General features: G+C 34.5%; 2 protein-coding genes across 2 annotated transcripts in view; one reads left to right on the plus strand and one right to left on the minus strand.

The window, feature by feature from the left end:
- Gapvd1 (GTPase activating protein and VPS9 domains 1) lies at nt 1-26,387 on the minus strand. The gene is made up of 18 exons (XM_081993910.1): nt 26,168-26,387; nt 25,451-25,973; nt 25,228-25,395; nt 20,991-21,186; nt 20,607-20,942; nt 20,331-20,550; nt 16,934-17,224; nt 16,101-16,881; nt 12,105-12,420; nt 11,911-12,050; nt 11,539-11,859; nt 11,332-11,489; nt 11,073-11,272; nt 7,018-7,271; nt 6,629-6,840; nt 6,457-6,571; nt 6,141-6,405; nt 1-667 (listed from the first exon to the last, which is right to left on the minus strand). Exons 2-18 carry the CDS (start codon nt 25,966-25,968, stop codon nt 527-529), a joined length of 4,632 nt encoding a protein of 1,543 aa, XP_081850036.1. The 5' UTR covers nt 25,969-25,973; nt 26,168-26,387; the 3' UTR covers nt 1-526.
- Nucleotides 1-26,598, plus strand: part of BckdhB (Branched chain keto acid dehydrogenase E1 subunit beta) — a 43,723-nt gene that overhangs the window by 5,141 nt on the left and 11,984 nt on the right. The window lies entirely within an intron of this gene.

A 26,598-nucleotide genomic window follows, 5' to 3' on the forward strand; every position in this document is an offset into this window, starting at 1 on the left:
TATTATTTAACTTTCTATGTTACTATAGATTTTTTTTTATTTAAAATATAGCTATATAAACGCTCTCTATCCTAACAAAGTTAATAAAAATACATAAATAATAAAATAATTGCCATCTCGCTTACATATCTACAATCACACAATCTCCATCAGTATAAGGTAGTACCATAGGGTAAACCTAGAACTTGCAGCGCGCTCTATTTTTATTTTAATGAAGCTGTAAGTAGTAAAGTAATTTTATACGTTTGGGCGGAAAAAATAGTAATTTTTGTTACATAAAAACTGCGATTAAACCGAAATTATAGCTACGTGGGACACCTAAACTATAGGCAAACAGCAACTTGAAACTGCGTTAAAAAGAATGAAAAGCACGAACTAAAATTGACAAACATTGGTGAGCCGGAAGTTTAAAAAAAAAACGGTAAAACTGCTTTATTAATAGGAACTCTCGCGCGCCGTTGAACAAATGAAATTCTATAGAGTTTGAATTATTTAAAAAATAAACGAGCGGACTATGATAGCCTTTCTAATCGGCGTAGTCCATTGTTTTGATGTATTCGACCGCGGAACAGAACTGCGTCCACCAGTATTCGTCTTCGCCGCGGATCTGACCGGCGTGGAAGCTGTTGACAAATTGGATGGTCGACATTAACGCCACCGGGTTGACCTAAATTGGTTACATAGAAATGTATATTATTGCTTTTAACCTACAAATCTTGAATTGTATACGAGGTTGGAAACAAAGTTTAAAGTTCTATTAGTCAAAAAACAATACTGTTCTCGCGGACTGAGTTTACCCGTGCGTCTTCACCCTGTGATTTAGAAGTAGACATGTATTATTGACTTCATCCTTGTCTATTGTTCACTTTCAGAAAGGGTAAATATCTAAGTGAATGTCTTCCAAAAAAAAAACATTTACTGATTAGCGCTTCTATTTCAGTCATTGTCAGTTTGAAAACCATCGAAATTTATTTGATTTGTTTACTATTAATTCTTTTCCGTTTCTTTGTGTTGTTAATCATTTATAAAGTTTTCTATTAACCACACCACCACAGTTCTTTTAAGAGCTATTGTTTCTACGCTTTTAACATTCTGTAAGTACTTTCATAATATTATTATAATTATTTTTACTTTTTTTATGTCGGCTGTCACGATCTAACCAAAATTGGCACAATTACTAACCTGTTTTGAAAAAAAAGTGGAAGTGTCTATTATGGTTTTTATTTAGCACTTTGGTTTTTCGTCAATTCAGAATTACTTACTATTACAGTATTTTTCTAGAAAATGCGTGGAAAAATTCTCCACAGACAAGCCCAGCGGTTAATTCTTAACCTTTGTGAATATTTTGAATTGGAAAAAACCAATGGAGGACCTTTAGAAGCTTTATCATCTGTTCAGGAAGAAAATAAGAAATTTTAAGACCTTACATATTCTTACTGATGTATTTTTTTGATAGTAGAAGTTTGCAGCTGCTTTGAAAATGTGCCGCAAAACTGTTTATTCGATTCGGAAAAAGCCAGCAATTCATTTTATGATTTCCTCACCTAGAAAACGTACATCAAGACGTTATCGACGGGCCAAGACCACTGATTTATCTGAAAGCATTAAAATGGATGTTCGAAATACATTATATGATATGTACAAGGACAGTATGTTAATAATAGTAAAATATATCTACTTTTGTAAGAAACATCTATTAACATTTCATTGTTTCCAGAGACTGAGATTTTTGGGTTGCATTATAAATTTTTCATACAAATTTCTTCAAACTTATTAATAATAAAGTCATAGAAAAAATAAAATAAGCGTCTAAAATGTTTTCCAGCGGGTTTAAAATAAAATAAGTGGATTGCAACCTGAAAATGAGATATGAGATACTACAGCCTCACTCAGAATGTCTTATTGAATTTTTAATTTGTTGTATTTATTTTAGAGAAACTTGTAACCATCCAGAACCTAAATCAAGAGCTTAAAGTTAAAGAAATACTACATATTGGTGATACATCTCTGCGAATTTTGGTAAATAAATTAGGTTTCAAATTTGGACGGAATTCTATGATCCAAACGGAGACTTCTCATAAATAAAAAATGTTATTTCGGTCAAGATATTTTTTATTTGCTTTGGTATAAGGTTGTTTTAGTGCAAATTTGCAGCCAAAGATCTCTACTTTCTGACTGACAATACACGCAAAATTTTAAACGTGACGAAGCTTTAGACACGCCCTTCTCTATAATATGAACGTAACAGGTTTGTTGATGAAAACTTGATTTGATTCATATGATTATAAATGACGTAGCCTTCGTGACGCACGAGTAAACTCAGTCCGCGAGAACAGTACACTTTATAGTTGACAGGTCTATTAATCACAATCCTTGCCAAAAAATCAAGTATAAAAAATAATGACATGAAAATAATAAATAATCTGATTGTATTAATCACAAAACAGACAAATTGAATGTCGTAAACCATAGTGAAATTTTTGGTTATAAATATAAACTTTTTAAAATGTATTATTAAAATGAGCCAAGCACGGTCCCTTATAACATAATAGGTCTGTTTGCAGAAAGAATCCCCAACTAATAATAATCAGAGAACATGTCCAGCTATTGGCCCTTAGCCAGAAAATGTCAATGTCACGTGAGCATTCAACCAATAAGAGCCCACATTTTCCGATTATTAGTTAGAAACCAGTTTGAAATTGCCTCTACGCCGATAGTAAACAAATCAAATTAATTGACATAGTTTTCAAATTGACAATAACTGATCAGTGAATGTTTTTTTTGTGGAAGACATTCATTTACATACTTTGTTATGCGGGCTTTATACCAAAAATTTGAGTTCAAAGAAGTTGTACAAACTTATTTTATCAAATTCTACATCAAATAAATGTGTCAACTTTCTTGGATGGTTAACTGTTTCATTTTACACCTAATCAAACTTTTATATAAAAGCTGTCAATTTAAAACAGTTTTGCCAACTATAGTCAACTTATACTTGGACTTGGTATTCTAAGTTTTAAGTGATATTTTTCTGTGACCTTTATGTTTAAAATTAGTAAAAATGTTTGGAGTTAAAAAAATTATACACTCCCAAGTAAGAGCTGCTACAATCAAACAAATAAGAGCGGCTCTACTCGCCGTGATTATTGCTCCTTCTGTGTTGATGATCGAATCAGAACCAGCTAAGATTCAAAGGAGATGCTGGGTCAGACCATCATTACAAAATAAAACAAGTAGCTGACATACTATTACCGCACTTTTTTTAAACGTTGGCAACACGAAAATCAGGAGATTTGATGTCAAATAATTGATGAAAATAGAACACGTCCTATTTACAAATAATTTGACGTAAAATTATTTGATGGCAAATTTGATGTGTAATTTAGCTTTACACTCGTTCAATTTGACCTTGAAGTCGCTTTATGAATAAGTTCCTCAAACTTATTTGAATCAAATGCCCGGTGTAAAGCCCGCATAATGTACGAAATAGAGTTTTCGTCCGTAACTCGTTTGGTTTGTGTTTTTAATGTCCATGGGCCTAGTTACACTAGTAGACCGATTCCGGTCGCTTAATAGCTCCGTTGTGCACATTTTGTTGTTAATGTGGGTGCGTGACCTAATAAGTTATCAGGTGCCGTAGTCACGTGATTAGTTTTCGATTTTTGTCGGGAAAGCGTCGGTTTGTGGTCGTGCGAAACTGGGAACACTTACAGCACCCCAAGACCGTGCTAGGCACTCTATAAGGGCTTTGTAACCACCCACCAACAATCCTTATAGGTGAAAGAGCCGACCACAACAACCAGGAGGTTATGGACTTGAAAAAGGTGAGGGTTGAAACCACCAAATCAATTACTTAATTTAGTTTTTTTAATTTTAAATTCCGAAGTTTTTTTTCATAGGTTATATCCCGAGACGTTCAAGTTTTATCGGGTAAACTGTGCATAGGTGATTTTTTGCAAAATTTTGATTGGAAAATGATTGAGACTAAATAATTCGACGATAAAATCCTGAGACCGCAGGTCGAAGGATTTTTTCCAAAGAATTATTTAGTCGAAACCATTTGCCTAAAAGAAAAATTTTGTAAAAAACCTACCAATGCACATTTTACGTGATAAAACGTGAACGCCGAGGGGTATATGTCAAGATTATTGCCTGAAAACCCACATTTTAGTTTATTAACAAGAAAACACCATAGTTAGAACACAAATACTAAACTAAACCTGATGAAATTAATGATAATATTGAACTCACCCCAGCAGACGACAGATTTTCGTTCAGCCATGTATATTTTTGTTTACATTTCAAATTGACAATCATACGTCAAAATATTTTAATTTATGTAATTATTTAATGAAAACTACGTTACAGTGATTTATTAATTGTTAATATTGAAGAAGATAACTTAAATTTTATAAGTGTCTAAATCCCGTTTCGTTTAATATCAAATTTTCTTCAAAAAACGTATTCGAAAAAGGTAGGTGGTGTTTAATCATAGGTTATATCCCGAGACGTTCAAGTTTTATCGGGTAAACTGTGCATAGGTGATTTTTTGCAAAATTTTGCTTGGAAAATGATTGAGACTAAATAATTCGACGATAAAATCCTGAGACCGCAGGTCGAAGGATTTTTTCCAAAGAATTATTTAGTCGAAACCATTTGCCTAAAAGAAAAATTTTGCAAAAAACCTACCAATGCACATTTTACGTGATAAAACGTGAACGCCGAGGGGTATATGTCAAGATTATTTCCTGAAAACTCACATTTTAGTTTATTAACAAGAAAACACCTTAGTTAGAACACAAATACTAAACTAAACGTGATGAAATTAATCATAATATTGAACTCACCCCAGCAGACCACAGATTTTCGTTCAGCCATGTATATTTTTGTTTACATTTCAGATTGACAATCAGACGTCATAATATTTTAATTTATGTATTTTTTTAATGGAAACTACGTTATAGTGATTTATTAATTGTTAATATTGAAGAAAATAGCTTAAATTTTATATGTGTCTAAATCCCGTTTCGTTTAATATCAAATGTTCTTCAAAAAAACGTATTCGAAAAAGGTAGGAGGTGTTTATTCAGTGTAAAATTTTAGCAACTAGGGATTTATTCAGTATATAACGGCTCTCATTGGTCGAACTAGAAAGGTTCATTGAATTTTATTGGCTGCTAGTACAATGAAATAATCACTGTTAAATTTTAGCAGCCAGGGATTTAATCAGTATAAAACGGTTTCCATTGGTGGAACTAGAAAGGTTCTCGGAATTTGATTGGCTGCTGGTACAATGAAGGAAATAATCTTGATTATTTAATATAGTTTTTTTAAATTTTTAGTTTCTGTAGCTTTCCCTAACTTGACTAATTTTGTAAGTTTTGGTTTCCTTAATTTTTAATGAATTTACTTTAGACGGCTTCAGCCCTTGTCAATAGCTCTGGAAACCTTGGGTTGCCAGAACAAATGTTGAGGTCGTTTATTTGTTTTCCCTGTGCTTTGCTGTTTTCTGTCCTAGGGAACCTGTCACCAGTTTCTGGGCTCCGTTTCCTACCTGGAAATCAGCAGTGGCCACTCCTGACTACTGGGAAGAGGATACTGGGATACCGATTTAAAAACTGGTAAGGGCAGTTTTAAGACGGTTTGGCACTGGGAAAACTTTTCCTGTTTTTTAATTTTAAATTTAACTCTAATTTTGTTTTTAATTTTTCTTTAAATTCTTCAATAATTTAGATTGGCAACTTTGTAACTTTTGTAATTTTTGTAAATTTGTAAATTGTAAATATTGTTTTCCCTGTAATATACACTTGTACATATCATTAAGGTCGGTTTTGATTTCCTGCAGAATACCCAAGTGTGTTCATTTATAGCTAATATAGCTAATTATGAACTCATGCAATTAATCCACGACCTTGAGCAATCTAATAAAAAGTGTTGGAATCTCATTAACGTGAGGTTGCATCATAACAACTTACACTTTCTAAAAGTTAACGATAGACAAGGATGAAATCAATATTGCATGTGCGCTTCCTTATCATAAGTTGATGACGCACGTTTTTGATCAATAAAACTTTAAGGCCAATTACAAAAATACTTCCGATTTGTTTTATGTGTGGTTAGACTAAATAGTTACCACTTACCTTAATTATCACATAAACCAGGACAGGAGTGAGATCATCAGCGGCCGCGCAAGACCCAGACAATCCCAAAAGATCGACGAGGCACTTAGCGCACCGCGAGACGCAACGTATTTTGTCACGTGGTGCGCGAGCAGCGTCCAAAGCTCTCAGCGCTTCTTGCGCCGGCAACCAGGGACTTTCACGCAGGTACACCGAAGGAATCAACAGATCTTTGTGTTCCGGCCGAAGCGTTTTCGACAAAGTGGCAATATGCTCGTGCAACACCCTAAGTCACATACAAAACAGCTTCAAAACCAAAACTGACCTAAATACTTACCTATCCCGATCTCGGTCTCCGTCCCCGTTCGGATAGATGGCGTTAAAGTATACTCGGCCGATAATGCAGCGCTCCAAAGTGATTTTGATCAAAAAGTCGCGTTTGTGCAGCACGTCTGCGTCCATAATACAATCAGTGAAAAGTAACATAAGACTCGGATTGGTCTTGTTACCTTTCCAGTGTTTGTTTTCGTGCATCACATCGAACAGTTTCTGGTAAAAGTTCTGCAAAAAGTCGCACTTTTCGTCAGCCAAATTGAGACGTCGGAACTCCTCGCAGAAACTGAGCACCATCGGTTCCTGTTCGCTGAGGAACTCGCGCACGCACACCGAAGCAAAATACACTTCGCACTGCAGTCGATCTTGCTTAATTTGTTCGGCGAGACTGCAACATAAACCCAAATTGACACTTTTTACATGTGCTTTTTACCAATAAAAACACTTTTTACATGTGTGTGTTTTTTCAAGTCCCGTAAGTAGCATTACTGGAGAAGTGTACAAAAATACTACTAGAGTGCAAAAATATGCTTTGTAGATAAACCTAATCAAGTAAAAAACTTACGAGTTAAGGTACATTTCAACAAAAAGCAACTCCTGCTTGCTGGCAAGCAGATAGCGCAGGTAAGTAGCACGCGACAGCAAATCGGCGCGTAGCGATTCGATTAACTTCAAACAGCGCCGTTCGTCCAAAAGTTGAACGCAGCGGAGCGCTTCCGCTACTCTGGCTGCCGTACTCCATTCCCTTAATTTGCGTGCTTTTCCCAGTTCCAGACGCAAAATCGTTTCCAGTTTGACTTTAATACTGCATGGGTTGCGCTAAAGAAAGGTGAAACCATTTTATACTGCTTGTTTAAACTGTTTTTAAGTAGTTAAACAATTATAGAGCAGCAAAAAAGTTTCAAATTGGCTATCCTAAAAAATATCTATGAAAAAGATTTGACTCAAATATTTAAACAGCTGCATTCATACAGGTATCTAAAATAACACATAAACGCCACTTCTTATAACTTCTACAGAAAATCAAAGAAAATAGTATTAAAAAACAATAAATAAAATATTATTATAAATTTATTATTATCAATTGCAAATAATTTCAAGTCAAGTTCAAAGTAGTTGAATTATCAATTACTAATATTAGTTGAACTACTCAAAATTATTCAACTACTCACGAATTGTTGAACAAGCTTATGTGCACTACCAAATACGAATACATAGTAAAAAATAAAAAAACCTATTCTTTTGGCATCCGTTGACAGAAAAATTGTCAGAAGCCTCTACAAATGATTTCCAGAAACCTTTAGAATCACCAAAATTCTCTAAATACTACTAAAAATCTCTTAAAAGCTACCAGAAGCCGCTACAAGTGTCCAAAAACTTCAAATAATTTTTTAAAATTGTTAGATGCTTAAGAATCATTTTGGACTTGTCTGAAAGTCCTAAATACTATTAGAACAAGACAATTATAATATTAATAACCAATTATAAGTTCCAAAGGCTTTTAGAATCATTTTGAATTTGCCAGTGGCCTCTAAATATTACTGAAAATCTCCCAAATCCCAAAAATAGCCAGAGGCCTCTACAAATGTCCTAAACTTTCTCTAAATTTTCAGAAGCTTTTAGAACTAACAAAATTCTCTAAATACTACTAAAAATCTCTTAAAAGCTGCTAGAAGCCGTTTCAAGTGTCCTAAAGCTTCAAAGAATTTTTTTAAATTGTTAGAAGCCTTGACAATCATTTTGGACCTGTCTGAGAGTCCTAAATACTATTGAAAACCTTTCAAATACTGCCAGAGGCCTTCTCCAAGACAATTATAATATTAATAAACAATAGTCCGGGACATTTTTAAGTTCCAAAGGCTTTGAGAATCATTTTGAATTTGCCAGTGACCACCAAATAGTACTGAAAATCTCCCAAATCTCAAAAATAGCCAAAGGCCTCTACAAATGTCCTAAACTTTCCAAGATTTTCTCTAAATTTTCAGAAGCTTTTAGAATTAACAAAATTCTCTAAATACTACTAAAAATCTCTTAAAAGCTGCTAGAAGCCGTTTCAAGTGTCCTAAAGCTTCAAAGAATTTTTTTAAATTATTAGAAGCCTTGACAATCATTTTGGACCTGTCTGAGAGTCCTAAATACTATTGAAAACCTTTCAAATACTGCCAGAGGCCTTCTCCAAGACAATTATAATATTAATAAACAATAGTCCGGGACATTTTTAAGTTCCAAAGGCTTTTAGAATAATTTTGAATTTGCCAGTGGCCTCCAAATATTACTGAAAATCTCCCAAATCCCAAAAATAGCCAGAGGCCTCTACAAATGTCCTAAACTTTCCAAGATTTTCTCTAAATTTTCAGAAGCTTTTAGAATTAACAAAATTCTCTAAATACTACTAAAAATCTCTTAAAAGCTGCTAGAAGCCGTTTCAAGTGTCCTAAAGCTTCAAAGAATTTTTTTAAATTATTAGAAGCCTTGACAATCATTTTGGACCTGTCTGAGAGTCCTAAATACTATTGAAAACCTTTCAAATACTGCCAGAGGCCTTCTCCAAGACAATTATAATATTAATAAACAATAGTCCGGGACATTTTTAAGTTCCAAAGGCTTTTAGAATAATTTTGAATTTGCCAGTGGCCTCCAAATATTACTGAAAATCTCCCAAATCCCAAAAATAGCCAGAGGCCTCTACAAATGTCCTAAACTTTCCAAGATTTTCTCTAAATTTTCAGAAGCTTTTAGAATTAACAAAATTCTCTAAATACTACTAAAAATCTCTTAAAAGCTGCTAGAAGCCGTTTCAAGTGTCCTAAAGCTTCAAAGAATTTTTTTAAATTATTAGAAGCCTTGACAATCATTTTGGACCTGTCTGAGAGTCCTAAATACTATTGAAAACCTTTCAAATACTGCCAGAGGCCTTCTCCAAGACAATTATAATATTAATAAACAATAGTCCGGGACATTTTTAAGTTCCAAAGGCTTTTAGAATAATTTTGAATTTGCCAGTGGCCTCCAAATATTACTGAAAATCTCCCAAATCCCAAAAATAGCCAGAGGCCTCTACAAATGTCCTAAACTTTCCAAGATTTTCTCTAAATTTTCAGAAGCTTTTAGAATTAACAAAATTCTCTAAATACTACTAAAAATCTCTTAAAAGCTGCTAGAAGCCGTTTCAAGAGTCCTAAAGCTTCAAAGAATTTTTTTAAATTGTTAGAAGCCTTGGCAATCATTTTGGACCTGCCTGAAAGTCCTAAATACTATTAGAACAAGACAATTATAATATTAATAACCCATAATCCGGGACATTTTTAAGTTCCAAAGGCTTTTAGAATCATTTTGATTTTGCCAGTGGCCTATAAATATTACTGAAAATCTCCCAAATCCGAAAAAAAAGCCAGAGGCCTCTAATAAAAATGTCCTAAAGTTTCTCTAAATTTCCAGAATCTTTTAGAACTATAAGAAATATCTAAATATTACCAAAAACCTCTTAAAAGCTGCCAGAAGCCTACAGAACTCTACAAGTGTTCTACACCTTCAAAAAACTTTTTTAACTTGCCAAAGGCATTGAGAATCATTTTGGTACCTACTGAACACTTTGCCTAAACACTACTGAAATTCTTTCAAATATTGCCAGATGTCTTCTACTAGTGTCTTAAACAATACCAGACTTTTTTTAAGTTCTAGAGGCCAGGGAATACTACTAAAGACCTCACACAAACTAACAGAAGCCTCTACAGGGGTTCTAAATGTTCCAGAATTTATTCTAAATTGTAAAAGACCTTTAAAATCATTTGGAATTGCCGGAAATCTCACAATACTGCTAAAAATTTCCTCTCTTTTCCTCTTCTACCTATTGGCTAAATCAGCCAGAAACCAGGCTCATAAACCGTCTAAGAATTTTAGAACCATTTTGAAATAGCCAAAAGGTTCTACAAGTGTTGCCGACATTTTTTTAAATTTTCAGACGTTTCTAAAATCAATTTGGTCAAAAATAAATTTGACAGAAACACAGCATTGACATTTGGTGACAGACACAACAATGATTGCAGCTGAAATAAAATGAAACCGTATTCCTTTCAGTTAAATCAGACGTACCTAACCTCAAAAACAAGTAATTCAATTACTTTCTATACTAGTTTTCTTACTCTAAAAGTAGTTAAATTACTCTGAAAGTAATTAATTTACTTTAAAGTTTTTCAACTTCTGAAAAGATAATTAGTAATTGAAAAATCAATTACAATTATTGCTTTTAAGTAATTCAATTTTAGCTGTTTAATTCAATTCAAGTAGTCCAACTATCGACAACTCTGATTATAATAAACGTCCTCGACTCCACACAAACGTCCATGGCATTATTTAATTCATATCCAAATAAAACATAATTATTGTAAGATTTATCATTATAAAGCTTACTGAAGATGGGAAAACTATCTAAAATGGAATTCAAATTCAGATTATTTTTTAATCTACTAAAGTAATTTTTTGTCAAACTACTTAGAATCTAAAATGGTTTAACTTTTTGATTGCAAACCAAATGAATTTTCTAAAAATTGTGCAGAGACTTACCATCAAATTGAGATTTAAAAAAAACTTACACATTTTCGTAGAAAAGCAAACTCTTACCTTGATATAGTAAGGAATCTCAGAGGTGTTGCCTAAAACCAGGCGCAATTTCTTCTTAATGTCGGTAAATGAGTTGGTTTCGGTATTCACATTGTCGTCGCTGGCATTTTTCGACGGTTTCTTAGCCGATCCGTTTTCTTTGATCGGACTGTTTTCCGACATCGGCTTACGATATTTGGCCAAAATATCTTCAGACACTTCTAAATACCGAGTGGTTAAAAAAAATTTAGCAGACAAAGTAATTAGTAAAAAACCTCACCTAAATTATTGTTATTACTTCTAATAGGAGAATCCCCGACTCGTTTCGATACAAAGTCCTCACCGTCTCCGTTTCTCAACTCTTCCTGGTTCCTATAGGAGCGCTTTTTGTAGCCGAAACCTTTCCTCAACCGACCAAAAAATCCACCGCGTTTAGACCTAAACGTACTCAATAAAGTTACGAATGACAACCAAAGATTAGTCTAACCTGGAGTCATCATCCAGACCCTTTTCAACGCTCATATCAAAGCTGATACTTTTAGGAATAGCCCCAGTAGAAGCGGAAGGCTTCAAACTTCGTCCGTTTGAAGTCTTCTTGATAGCGCCCGCCGGGTTTACTAGACTTGAGGTCAAGTGACTATTGGCGCTCAACACTGACAGCTCGCTAGTGCTTTCTGAAGGAGTTAAAGTAACGTTCAAGCTGCTCCCAGAACTCGTTAGCCATGGTTTTGGCTCCCACTGCTCCTGATTGTTTTCGCTGGGAGTTGGTTTCTTTTGTTCGAAACTGTTGCTAGAGCTACCACTAGAACTACGCCCAAATTTGATGTAGTTTAGGAATAATAGACAACGTTTAAGTTACCTAGAGTTAAGACTACAATTGCTTAGAATAATCTCAGTGGGGCGATCGCTGTAATTTTTCATTTGTTCCCCATCAAAATCAAATTTTCCGTTAAGGCCGCTAGGCCCAGGCATCTGACCGGAATCGACTTTCACGTGATTCTACAATCATAACAGTTGAATACACAGTATAACAGTAAAAGCGGCGGGACTCACAGGAGCTTTAGGTGGACAACCCAGTCCGCCAATCGCATTAACTACCAAAGCAGCAAAAGGTTCTTGGTTGGTCTGCGCAGGAGGCGCCACCGGTTTGAACACGTTGTTTGCGTTACCGTCCATCTCCGCGTTGATTTTGCCGTTGATGCGAGCATCACGCTTTTTAAACTCGTGGTGATAAGACGCGCCCGTGACGTAGCTCTGGTTCATGGTAACGAAACCGCTTGGTTCGGTCGTTGTTTTGAAAGTGCTGGTCGTATGCGCGACAAAAACCGAGTTACTGCTCGTAGATGACACATAACTCGGACTACTGATGCTGAAAACATTATTTGGCGGTTTTGACATAGTTGCTGAATGAATTTTGTTTAGTGATTGAAAAATTTGTCCTAAAAATTTGACAATAACTTGGATATAAGAGCTTTAAAAGTAGAAAGTAAAAATCTAATGTTTACATTTTCGTACCTTTAATTTTGTAGGTTGAAGAATACAGGGTTTGACAATTTGACATTCTCAATTATTTTTATATTTGGAGTGATTGAGAAACTCTTCGTCGTTAACACGAACATAACATTATTTCCTCAAACGACGTTTCCAACTTACAAAGTATGTAACTGTTAGCTAGCCTGTCAAATTTCAACCAATCATTATCCCTTAATCAAGGAATATTCCGGATTTACAGTAACATTACTTAAATTTTTCTGAGCATTGGGACACTACGACATTACTTGTACCTTGGGATGTAGTATGTAAGATAGGATTATAATAAAAACCTCTGTTTTTGATTGTTTTCTTAATATTGTTTATAGATAAGAAACCTGAAGGCGAACTCCGTAACGATGTAGGAAATAGAAAAAGCATAGAAATAGACAAGAAAGAAAATTTCTTAAGAGACATTTGATCTGTCTCCAGTAGTGGTGTTGTCCTCGTTTTGTCGTGTGGTGTTCAGCAGTTATTTTTCTCACCTAAAAGAGGCAAGGCAAAAGCCCAAAATGACTGGGAATGGCTAGGCTTAGAGCCAGTAAAACTAGGGTAGAAAGAAAAGTTCCGGAAAATTGCTCCATTAAGGGCGCAAAAGCTATTTTTCAAAGTTCAGGAAGGAAGCAAGGAGAATAACAGGTTTCTTTAATTTAGTCTCTTTGCATTTTCAAGTTGTTGTCGTGTTGTATTTTGTATTGTCACAAAAATTCAAGAAACATAGAAAACCATAGCAGAAACAAAACCGCCAAGGGATCACAACTAAAGATAATTTGTAGAAGAGCACTGAGGGTAAATGATATAAAAAACAACACTGAAAAAGCTAGCAAATTAATAAAGAAGCATAAAAGACTAACAGAAAAACCATCTATAACTAATAAAATAATTATTGCTCGTGTCTATCACAATCATTCATGACTACCTAAAATAGGTCGCACCAAAGACTAGTTAGAGCTTAAAATTTAATTGGAGAAACAGAAACGGGAGCAGACCTAAATTTATACATAACCAACAAGTAGGAATCTAAAACAAGTAGTGCAAACGTATCTCGTACCGTTTTGAATTGAACTGGAATAAATTATAACATTTTCCGTCAAAATTAACATTGATCGTAAGCGAAAATTAATCTTACGGAGTTCCTTTTTTGTTTAAAAAAAACACTGAAATTAGAAGCAATTTAGTAACAATCAAATTCATAAATCACAAATCTGTTTATCTATTTTATTTAATTAATTAACACTTTCTAGTTAAAGGAATATTGCTCAAATTTTTTAATACCAACCAAAACACAAAATGTCACAGTACAAACATAGTTCTTTTTGGCATAATTTTTCCTGGCTTATCTGTTAAAAGGTTGGTATAAACAGAGTTTAGATAATCAAGTGTTTCCATTAATTAAACTGTAGCTATGCACCAAAAACGTAAAGAAACATGCTCTCATGTACAGGGTGCTGCATTTTCGATGGTTTTACGGGGTACAAAGAAAACGGTAATAGATAGAAAAAAGTAGCATACGTGTTCTGATCTCTTTTTCTAAGCTGAGATGATTGGAGAAAAGTGGGCGGCGCAAACTTCTTTTGTTTCAAAGATACGGGGGGTTTTCGAAAATTGGTAATTTTTGAACCTCTTCATTATTTCAGTTGCTCTTAAAGTTATCAAAAAAGGAAGAACGGTTCCCGGTAGAAGTTTTCATGTAGAATCCAATGGCGTAGTCAGTTTTTTTCTATTCCGTTTACTTTCTGATATATGACAGTAAGTTACATTTTTTACATCCTATATATTTTTACGTCATTTAATTCTGTTGATTTTTACCTTTTCAACGGTGTATTACAACATATAAGTTTGTAGAGGTTAATCCTGTTATTTTAAAAAAAGACCTTTGCTAAGCTAAAAAAAGGCTAATATCTAAAATACCAAACAAAAAAATCGGAAATCATATAAACTAACACATCAGAAAATTAAATATTTTAAATAAATCTTATTAAAAATCTAAGTTACTAACAGTTCTACCGTCACTTTAATAAGAAAAGTGGCTATTTCTATTTTCTACTATTTTTAAGGTGGAAGTTGAAAAAACTGTTTATAAACGACATGTAACATGTTAATATGAACATAGCCAAATTTTGTTTCGACTGTGGGTATTTTTATACATATTATTTAGCACTTTTTTGTTAAGGAAACGCTTTTTTTTCTAATTACCAAGATTAACGTTTACAAACTTATATGTTTTAATACACCGTTGAAAAAGTAAAAAATCAACAGAATTAAATGAACTAAAAATATATAGGGTGTTCCATTTAAAAAAATATAACTTACTGTCATATGACAGAAACTAAACGTAATAGGAAAAAACTGACTACATCATTGGATTCTACGTCAAAACTTCTACCGGAAATCGTTTTTCCTGTTTTGATAACTTTAATAGCAAATGAAATACAGAGGAGGTTCCAAAATGACCATTTTTCAAAAGCCCCCCGTATCTTTGAAACAAAAGAAGTTTGCGCAGCCCACTCTTCGCCAGTCATCTCAGCTCAGAAAAAGAGATCAGAACACGTATGCTACTTTTATTCTATCTATTACCGTTTTCTCTGTACCCCGTAAAACCATCGAAAATGCAGCACCCTGTACAGTATTTGCGTAAATTGCAGCTTTTTTGTTACTCTGTGATTGGTGAAAACACACAAACCACGGACAGTATGTGGAAACCAGAAAATTTACTTAATTTAAAACTGCTGCGTTGACAAATCAAAAAAGTATGTTTATAAAATCAGGTAGGTGCTCTTTATAAGAATTAATTATTAGCGTTGTTCTCTGGGAGTATTTTTCCGTCATTCAATTTTTATCCACAATCTTTCCTTAAGCTTCTTTAATTCAATGAATAATTGAAATAACCACGTGTTTAGGTAATATGCTTAAAATTTCACGTAGTTTCCAAAAATAAAATGAAAAGAATAGCTTCGTATTTGAATAAGCTGAATGGAACGTACATCTCTTATTTCTATATACAGACACCTGCTTAAAAACTCACAAACAAGTGTTTCTGCAAATTGCATTACCTGAATTTTAAATAAAGTATTGTTTCAAACTTTTGCTTGGCACAAGCCTTCTCTCCTGAAATTCTTTACATTCTCTTGGCACATTTTCCAGAAATAAATTCTTCAGAATTTTTCATCTCTAGTAACCCATGAAGCAAAGACATACAAATTATTGTGTTATTTGATTTCCTTTTCACAATATTGAACTTCCTGTAAATTTTGCAGCAATGCCAGGTTTGCAACCGTCTGTGCAGTCTTTTTTACGACAAGAAATTGTGTAAACCAGAACGACTATTGCAGGCTTTAAGGAAAATACCTACTATAATTGACAATCTTCAACTCAATATGCTTTAAAGTAAAATCAAAATTAGGAAACACATCTTCAAGTAACCTATTTGTATTGCCTCAGTTTTAAACAATTCCCCATAACTGCTTTTTATACTGGACGATAAAAAAAAAATTAAAACGTAGTTTAACTGTGACTTACCCAGAACTAGCGTAAGACGTTGTAACAGGAACCGGTCCAGGGGCTCCGCCTCCATATGAACTAGAGCACGAACTGAGCCGACGAGCACTGGCCACATCATCAGTTTCCGATCGGGTATCATCGGACCGTGCCACGCTATTCGTGTCATCAGACTGCGCAACACTAGCCGCATCATCATTGTCCACCTCAGTGAGTCGCTCCGTATCCGACGCCATCACATCCGTAGACCATGCGCTCTCGCTCTGGGTCTCGGACAAATCCAAAGCATTTTGCACGGGGACCTCCCGAATCGTTTGATTGACCAAAGGCAGATGCGGATGACGTTCCAGTCGTAACAAATCGCCTTCCCCAACGGTCTCCGTATCGGACGACAGCACGTCGGTGCTCCACGTCTCCGAAATAATCGACACGGTTTCATCCCCTTCGAGTAGACGTTTAATCTCGAACTTGCAAAACTTGTCGTCTATTTCGGAGCGGCGCTGCCTGTCTGATATATTAGCCCCGCGCGGTGGAGGGGGTAGTTGCTGGTGTGGTGGCGCTCCCGCGTCCACGTGATCATCCGGACGTTGCGCGTCAACTTGAGGCCGATCGTCGTTCTCATTCACTTGACTGCTGGGAGTGTCTCGACCGCTGATATTAGGCGTACCCCTTCCCGAGACGTTTGCCGACACCATATCTGATAAATTGTCGTTCTGATCCTCGTTTTCCAGTTCTAAACTGCTCGCCACCGAGTGGTTGCTTGCGGCTTCTGATATGGCTTCCAAGTTGTCTGATGTATTTCCTATTATTATCGGACACTAGCAAAAATTCCACTAAAAAAACTTCAAAAATACCTATAGAACCTTCATCCGCGTAGCCGGAGTACGCCTTGATATCACCCCCGTTAGGCACAACGGACGGGTCCAGAATAGCATCCTTAACAATTTCCGATGGAGCCTCGAATACTCCACTATCAGTTTTAACAGGTACACTCAGATCTATTACTTTGTCTTCAGGTAGTAAACCAATAGGCTCGGTTATGACACCGTCGATGGGGAAGACAATCACAGTGTTTTTAGAAGAAGAATGCGGGTCTTCCTCGACTGGACGACGGTTGTTGTTAGAGTTGTTATGTTTAGGTGTTCCTAGAAGAACATTAAGCTAGAATCCTTCAAATGTGACAGAATATCCTCCACCTTCATATGAAAAGTGCCTAAACGTTCATTTTTCAAAAGACAAGAAAAACGGTTTAAAACACAAATATTTTTATTTTTAATATTTATTATTGTAGATTTTGATCTTTTTTTATTTATTTTTTAGACTTCTTCAGGACCCTTTGGAAGGTTATTGGACAGTTTAAGGAGCACATTGAATGTTCTGGAGTGCTTCAGATGCATTTGGAAACTTAAGAGGGTTCTTGAAATCGTTAGAACCTTTTAAATTTCTTGAGAAGCATTCGGAATCTTTTTGGCTGTTTTGAAATCGTTTGGAGTTTTCATAGTGTTTTGGAAGCTTTTGATTTTTTTAGACTACTTCAGGAGCAATTGGAAGGTAAGACAGCTGGAAAACTTAGACACTTGTACAAATCATTGAAAGCCTTTAAACTGCTCTAATATCGTTTTTAGACTGTTTTGAAATCTGTTGAAAGCTTCTAGACTAGTTGAAAAGCATTTGAAAGTTTTTAGACTATTCCAAAAGACTTTGGAAGCTTCTATGCTGCTTCAGGAGCATTTGAAAGATTCTAAGACACTGTTTTGAAAGCTTCCGGACTTTCTATAGTTTTTTGGAAGCTTCTGAAATCTTTTTAGACTTCAGGAGTATTTGGAACATTTTTGGGCAGTTTAAGGAGCATTTTGAAGATTTTGGACTGCTTTAGATGCATTTGGAAATTTAGAAGTTGACAGAAACTTTTAAACTGCTCTAGAAGCATATGAGATCTTTTTGAGTGTTTTGAAATCGTTTGGAGTTTTCATAGTGTTTTGGAAGCTTTTGCTTTTTTTAGACTACTTCAGGAGCAATTGGAAGGTAAGACAGCTGGAAAACTTAGACACTTGTACAAATCATTGAAAGCCTTTAAACTGCTCTAATATCGTTTTTAGACTGTTTTGAAATCTGTTGAAAGCTTCTAGACTAGTTGAAAAGCATTTGGAAGTTTTTGGACTATTCCAAAAGACTTTGGAAGCTTCTATGCTGCTTCAGGAGCATTTGAAAGAATCTAAGACACTGTTTTGAAAGCTTCCGGACTTTCTATAGTGTTTTGGAAGCTTCTGAAATCTTTTTAGACTTCAGGAGTATTTGGAACATTTTTGGGCAGTTTAAGGTGCATTTTGAAGATTTTGGACTACTTTAGTTGTATTTGGAAATTTAGAAGTTGACAGAAACTTTTAAACTGCTCTAGAAGCATATGAGATCTTTTTGAGTGTTTTGAAATCTTTTGAGAGCTTCTAGACCGTTTTGGAAAATGTATAGAAGACTATACTTTAGAGGCATTTTAAATTGTTATAGTTTTGCCTTATAAAACATTAATTTGTACCTTACTTACAAAAATTTCTACTTACACATTCTGCAACAGCTTTACTCTTATTATTTAAAGAGTAGGTAAAAAATTGAAATAATTTTTAAAAACTGCTTGCATCAAGAAAATATCAAACACAAATAGTTAAACGACATCACTATAAGCAGTGTTTTGAAACTAAGTTTCGTTAACCCGGCCGGAAATATACAGGGTGGACCATAAGTAATGGGACATAGAGCTACAGCATATTCCTGACATCAAAATAATACGATTTAGCTGAATTGTCCTATACCGAAAGTTAATATTAAGAAAGATACAGGGTGTGAAAGTTGAAATTTTTTTTTAGCTTTTTTGTCATATCTTCACGGTCTTTTGATATAAATTACTGAAAGTTGGTATAAAAGGGTTTTGGCAGGCGTAAAATACGATGCTTTCATTTGTTTTGTAGTAGCTGATAGGGGGCGCTAGCAGTAACCATCTCCGTCCCTTCAAGAGGCTCAAACTTTTTTTTTCGGAACTGAAACGGCCATATGACTTCAAAATATGATTCTAAGATGTTTTCTACGTAAAAAAGGTATACTTGTTGTAAGTCTTAAAAGTCGACTGTTTTCGAGTTATTTAATCTTTTATTATTGCATGCATTTACATGTACAGCAGATATTAATTACAATTTTTTTTTAAATTCTAAGTAGGATTTGATACAAAAACAAAAAGGGCGTTCATAACAACTAGCTTTATTTTAAAGTTTACAAACATTTTTTAAACGGTCAAATTTACATACAGAAACTGTTATGTGTGTAACTTAAGGGTATACAGCACATATCGTATTAACATACGACAATGCATGCAATAATAAAAGATTAAATAACTCGAAAACAGTCAACTTTTAAGACTTACAACAAGTATACCTTTTTTACATAGAAAACATCTTAGAATCATGTTTTGAGAGCATATGGGCGTTTCAGTTCCGTAAAAAAAAGTTAGAGTCTCTTGAAGGAACGGATATGGTTGCAGCTAGCGCCCCCTATCAGCTACTACAAAACAAATGAAAGCATCGTATTTAACGCCTGCCAAAACCCCTTTATACCAACTTTCAGTAATTTATATCAAACGACCGTGAAGATATGATAAAAAAACAAAAATAAAATTTCAACTTTCACACCCTGTATCTTTCTTAATATTAATTTTCGGTATAGAACAATTTCGCTAAATCGTATTATTTTGATGTCAGGAATATGCTGTAGCTCTATGTCCCATTACTTATGGTCCACCCTGTATATTTTTATGAATCTGTTAAGCTATAATAGTCTAACGTTATAGCAATATTAATAAAAAACTATTATACATTTATTCAGATATCAACAAATTACTATATAATTGGTATGTTTTTGTCTCTCATAAGCCATTATTAAAGTAAAAGAAGTATTTCAATTAATTGACAATTAACAAAATGTTCAAACAAGCAAAAATGACAACAAACCAGAATGATATTCCAATTTGACAGTTATTTACGTAAATTTCAGTCATTTTGATAGCTACGAAGTACATCAATTTACATTCAAAAAATCACTTTTAATCACCTTACCTTCTAAATCGAAATTTAGCAACCAATCAACAACTATATTTTTAAAAACAATTTAATGTATTTAAATTATTTTTTAAAGTTTTAAAAAGTTACAGGGTTATTTATTTAAACGGTTTTACTATCAAAATGTCATAAAAACAAAAATACTTACCTAAAGATCCTAATGAAAAGAATGGTTGTTTCTTTACTGTGCCATTACTAGCTCCATTCACACTGCATTCCCCATTTGGACGTGACGTCTTTGGAGAACTGTCGCTAGATGGAACAGTTAAAGAAGACAAATGTTCTTCAATTGATACTGTCAAAGAAGGATTCTTCTCAATATTGTCATTCTCAATTCTGATCATATGTACTTTTTGCAAAAAACATATCTAAAAAAATAAACCCTCCAATATTAGGAAAAAAAACTAGTGACACAGCAACTAACCAAATTATTTAACTCCTCTTCAGTGAAAAGCATAATGTCCCTTACAACTTGTGGTGTAGTTTCCACAGGTGGTTCATTTGAATCCATATCAAAAAACAGTAACTCAACAAAATTGTTCATACTGTTTTTATCAACATTCTCAAAAATATCCATGTACTTTTTGTCAATCCCCTCAAACTTGTACAGCGCGAGTATTTGCAAGATTTTCCCGATTTGAATTAAATTGTGACGCGCCATTTCGCTGGTGGTTGAATTCGAGATTCCATATTGTTCCGGATCAACAATAACAGGACAGATAAACAAAGTAAAAAGCAGCTCAGTTATAACAGCATTAGCCTGCAAGTGCTAAGTAATATTTTGCCAGGCAAATTTACAAAAACTAACCTCTTTCATGCAGTAATTTTTTTCGATCATTTTATGTATGTGACAAGAAATCCAGGCCATTGCTTTAGGAAAACTGCACACATTTTCCAGTAAAGACTGTACAAAGTTGTTAGTAAATTGGGCCAATTTTGAAGCCACATCATTGCGGTATTCAACTGCGTCTTTGTACATTTTTAGGTTCTCGTCCTGTCGAAATCTGGATCAATTGTTTATGTTAGAGTGACAACACTTACAGAGTGCCCAGGAAAAACATCGACTAATTGAAAAAGATGTTTTGAACATTTATATAATATTTACATATTTGGTGTTGACAGGCTAAATCTAGCTAAAATATTCACAATGTTGTCGTGGTACTTGTTGTTGTGTACTGTTATTTTAAATTGAATACCGTGGGAGTGTCTCAGAAGGAGTAAATAGGCCTTGACCAAATATGAAAAATATCTAAATATTCTCTGGAAGTTTTCAGACACTTCAAGGGCTTCTGGCACTTTTTAGAACGTTCTCAATAACATTTAGAGGGCTATGAAACTTTCAAATAGGTCCTAGAGGCCTCTGGCCATTTTAAACAGTTCTGGGATAGTTTAAGACAGTTGTAGAGCGGTCTGAAACTTTTCAGAAAGTTCTCCGTAGCATTTAGAGGTCTATGGCACATTCAAAACGGACCTAGAGGCCTCTGACAATTTAAAACAACTCTGGGAAGGTTTAAGACACTTCAATAGCCTCTGGCACTTTTTAGAAGGTTCTCAATAACATTTAGAGGGCTATGAAACTTTCAAATAGGCCCTAGAGGCCTTTGTTCATTTCAAACAGTTCTGGGATAGTTTAAGACATTTGTAGAGCGGTCTGGAACTTTTCAGAAAGTTCTCAGTAGCATTTAGGGGTCTATGGTACTTTCAAAGTGGTCCTAGAGGCCTCTGGCAAATTTAAAACAGCTCTGGGAAAATTTAAGACAGTTGTAGAGAGCTCTGAAACTATTCAGAAGGATTTTTGTTAGTTGGATTCTGTTAAGCTCCTTTACTTCTCCCTAGTTAGACCTCATTTAGGGAATTGCTCAAGCGTCCGAAGTCCGACTTACTATTGTCATTAGAGAGATATTAAGAGGTTCCAACGAAAATTTAAGATTTATTGATTGGAAGTTTAAACTCAGTGGACCAGCTGACTTGCCTACCAATTGTAACTACCACTACTTAGATTTCACTCGTCTTCAGTCAGTTCTGAAGATGCTGGCAAACGGAAAACCTAAACTTGATTTTTGTTGCGGAACTTTGGTATAGTTTAAGAGACATATCAAGAATTTACATATAAATGTGATGGGAAAGAACACACAGCCTTCTCCACAAAAAATTTATTTAAGCCCCCCAAAAAATGTTAGAGGGGCCGCTCGACATATGTTTCGGGCACATAAGTACCCATCTTCAGGAGCCCATATGACAAGGTGAAACGCCGGCTGTCTTTCTTCAAAGGGGAGACAGCAAGACCCAAGTTTTAAAAAATTATTAGTATGACGTAAGGCCAAACATTACTGTTTTGCTCAAAAAATCTTATTATGGAGAAAAAAACTAAAACTAAAGTAACACTAAATAATTCACATTATGTGTTTAGGTCGGGGCGACCCTTAGAATTTAGGATTAAAAGTTCAATCATATTAAAATTTTTAAACAAATGTCCGGTTGCACGAAGCTAACAGAACAGGTGTGTTCTTTCCCATCACTTTTACACTTACACCTCCACTTTGAGAAAAATGGACTACTACTTCACATTTACATATAAATGTCCAAATGATTAGACTTATTTTTCTGTAGTTCCAAATAGGCCACATTTTCAAATCGAAAACCAGACTGGTGCAATACAAACGACAGCATCTCCAATTGGAATAAATTATGTAGAGAGAAAAAATACTTGTAAGCTTTTAAAAAATAGAAAATCTGCTGGACCCGGGAATATATCGTGAGTTATGCGGGACGGACAAACTTACCAACTTATTTCAAAACTGCATCAACGAAGCGGAAGTACCTGACGAATGGAATCTTATATGTCGACGATCCACAAAAAGGGAAGCAGAGAAGAATGCGACAACTACAGAGGCATATCAGTAGAGATGCCGTAGAGCCATCAATCTTCTAAACAGTGTACTATGGGACAAAAGCATATCGAAAGCCAATAACCACCGAATATACAATAGCATCATCAAAAGCATAGTCACATACGGCAGTGAGGTGTGGCAATCAGAAAACTCGTTAAAGGTAACCGAGATGGACTTTCGGAGACGCGCCGCGGGCAAATCAAGGTTGGAAAAGATCCGAAATGAAGGGATTCAAGAAATTATAAATGTCAGACATACAATAGTTGAGGACATACACGTGGCGCAACTCAAATGGTATGGACACCTCCAGAGGATGGGAGAAGAAAGGCTACCCAAGCAAATCCTTAACTGGACACCACAGGGGAGAAGACAACGAGAAAGAGAATTGGAAGAAGACCTGTGGATGAACAGGGACCAATGGCGACTAGAGATCGGAAGACGTCAAAGAACGTTTTAACCAGATGTATAGGTATATATTTGTGTAGTTTATTGGTTACATTGCCTGCACTAGGATCACCTCTTTTTCAAGAGAGTCATGTCCTCCTTTGTTTGGTTTTGTATTGCATTGTTATTTATTTTTTATAGTTTAGTTTGTTGTTGTCACTGTATCTAGCTTAGGTCATGGGCATGTCCCGTAAATAAATAAATAATTAAAAGTACTACTAATACATTTTGTCATATTTTGTTAGGCAGCATCTGGTAAATAAATAAATCCACATCCAGATTGATTAAGGTGGGTTCTCACGTGACAGTTTTACTGTCACACTTTGATTCAGTGATACTGAATACATAATAAACGTGAGAACTATAGCTTTCTACTGAAAGTACGAATTTACTGATCATTTTTAATGAAAATGTGTTCTCACACTGAATCCGTTAAACTGCGTCAGTGAAACAGACACGTGAGAATCCACCTTTACCTAGTCCTTCCAATCATTCATCAATAAACTGAAGTTTGCCATAACGTTAAAAAACACACTACAAAACTTTTCTTGACAAAATCTATTTTCATTTTAATGTCAGTGAAAAACAAAATTAAAAAATGTATTTCAAAAATTAGAGGTTATTTACAGCCTCTAAAAGTAAGTAGGTACCAAGGCTTTTAATGTATCATTTTTCTTTCCCTAAATAAATTCAATTAAACCTAACCTACCTACATCTCACTCTCACCTTTTAAGTAGGACTTATCACACCTTTTTATCTCATCAACAATGTTGCCAATTTCGTAAAAATAACTTCTGCTAATAGCTCTGTTGAAATTTGTATTATCTTATTTTATAAATTTGTGTAAAGTTTAACAGTGTTGTTTTAACTTGTTTTCTACTAAAAGGCTTGAACGCCGTTTTCAATACACCCTGTATATTTTCGGATCAGAGATACATTTCTATCAATTAGTCCAGAAATATACAGGGTCCCATCAGTGTCCCAATTTTTTTGCTAATTTTTTTATTATTTTGCAGACAAAAAATAGTAACAAAGCCTAGGTATATAAATGCTGAAAAAACTGTTCAGAACTTTTTGCAAAATCTAAATATCTAATAATATACAGAGTGTTGATATTAACATGTAGGTAATATACACTTTATTAAGATTATACATTATTTCATGTTTCAAAAGAGGTTAAAGATATAAATTTACTTCAGATTAATTTGGTTAGTGGTAGTTGGTGTTAGGTCTCATAGGGATTACTAAAAATCCTCTCACCACAAGTAATACATTTATTACAGTGTTGCATTATAAGTGCAATTCTTCCATTTCAGTGTGACAAGAAAAGAATGTCATTGTGACATTCTCAAACTGTCAAAATAATTCAAACAATCCTTCCTAGGAACAAATTGTTTTCTCTTTTTTAAAAAAGTTAAACAATAATTATCCCTATAACTTCATAATTAATATGGAAATGAGATGATTGTGAATATTTTAGACTTTTTAAATCATTTACTGACAACAGTAAATTGTAACACCCTGTACAGACAAGACCAATTAAAATTAGAATACCAAACTTGATTGAAGTTATTTTAAATGTACCTATTAGGTATTAATTAATATATTAAATTAATCCTTTTTATATGGACCAATTGTCTATTGATCAAAGTCTATCATCACAAGACACCCAGTATAGTTTACACAACTTTAAAATAGCATTAAACTTACCTCATCATAGTTTTATCATGATCAATATCAAGAAAGTAATCAGAAAAAGACAACACTTCTAGAATAGGCATTTCCAAGGCTGCACTCAAGAAAAACTTTGATGGTAAGTAGATTTCATGAAAAAGGAAGTAAAGATGTTTAAAGGAGCAAGACCTTTGCTTTATTATCCTACAAAACCACTTATTTGACCTGAAAAATTAATAATAAAAAAATACCAAATTACCCTCTAGGATTTTCACTTTTCAACAATTGCTTCTTAGCCAGTTCAAACAGCAAAGCCAATATCAGTTTAGTATCTTCAGCAAAAAGACAACCACCATACAGTCCATTAAGCACACTTTGCAATATTAAAGGATACTGAATGTTATCCTCAGCAATACTTTCTCCTGTAATCAACCAGGTGGCAAGCTGTTTGGGTTGAGACCGCAAAATGTGAAGTAAATTGGATATTTTAACAGCATTCTGGAAGCCTAAGGTGTTTTTAGCTTCCAGAAACTCTGAATTATGGATAAAGTCAAAACGCTGACAATTCTGACTACAAACTCTCCTCTCTAGCAACAACAATCTCTGTTTGTTAGTCAGCCATGAGGCTTTAATAACTGATTGTGTTTTGCTTTTGATCAATTCATTTAGTTCCTGTATATCAAGTTTCTCGCTTTTAATAAATAGTTTCTCCTGACGCAGCTTGCACACAAAACTGTAAATATCCGTGTCATCCTCGTCCAGCGTATCGTTTTTCATGTTGACTACAACAACAACAAACTAATTTTTTAAACATGAATCAGTGTTAAACAGAAATATGTTTTATATGTAAAGAATAGGAAATTGGATGCAATCCCACGCCAACAGAGTACGTAAATGTAGTGCAAAAAAAATCAATCGCATCCGTTCTCTAAAAAGGCTAAATACTTCTGCAATTGCATAATTTCTTGTACTGTACCTGATTTTTCTGTAGTGATTTCACTGTATTGTCTTTGTGGACAGCTGACCAGCACCGAAAAAATGGACCATTGATGCGTATACAATGGTTGAGCCTGGTCAAGGCAAGAGGAGAACCGTGTCCAAACCACCTACTTTTGATAATTGTATTTGTGGTTTTTTTTTGTTTAATGATAACAGTAAAAACAAAATAGAGAGGAGGAGGGACACAGACACAATAACATCTGACACTGACAACTGACAGTTTGATCACGTTATTCATTTAGTTACCATTTTCTTCTCTTCTCTCTACAATTATTTGGCGCTTGACTTTACAGTACTTTGTAAAGTGCAGTTAGTGTAATGCTCTATTATTATTGGGACCGTTTCCACAGTGTAATGCTAGCTAAAGTTACCCATTACTACTACTGGATATTTGTTTATTTAGAAAGG

This window comes from Ips typographus, linkage group LG1 (assembly GCF_016097725.1).
Source record: "Ips typographus isolate SLU linkage group LG1, UJ_Ityp_2.0, whole genome shotgun sequence".
Classification (NCBI taxonomy): domain Eukaryota; kingdom Metazoa; phylum Arthropoda; class Insecta; order Coleoptera; family Curculionidae; genus Ips; species Ips typographus.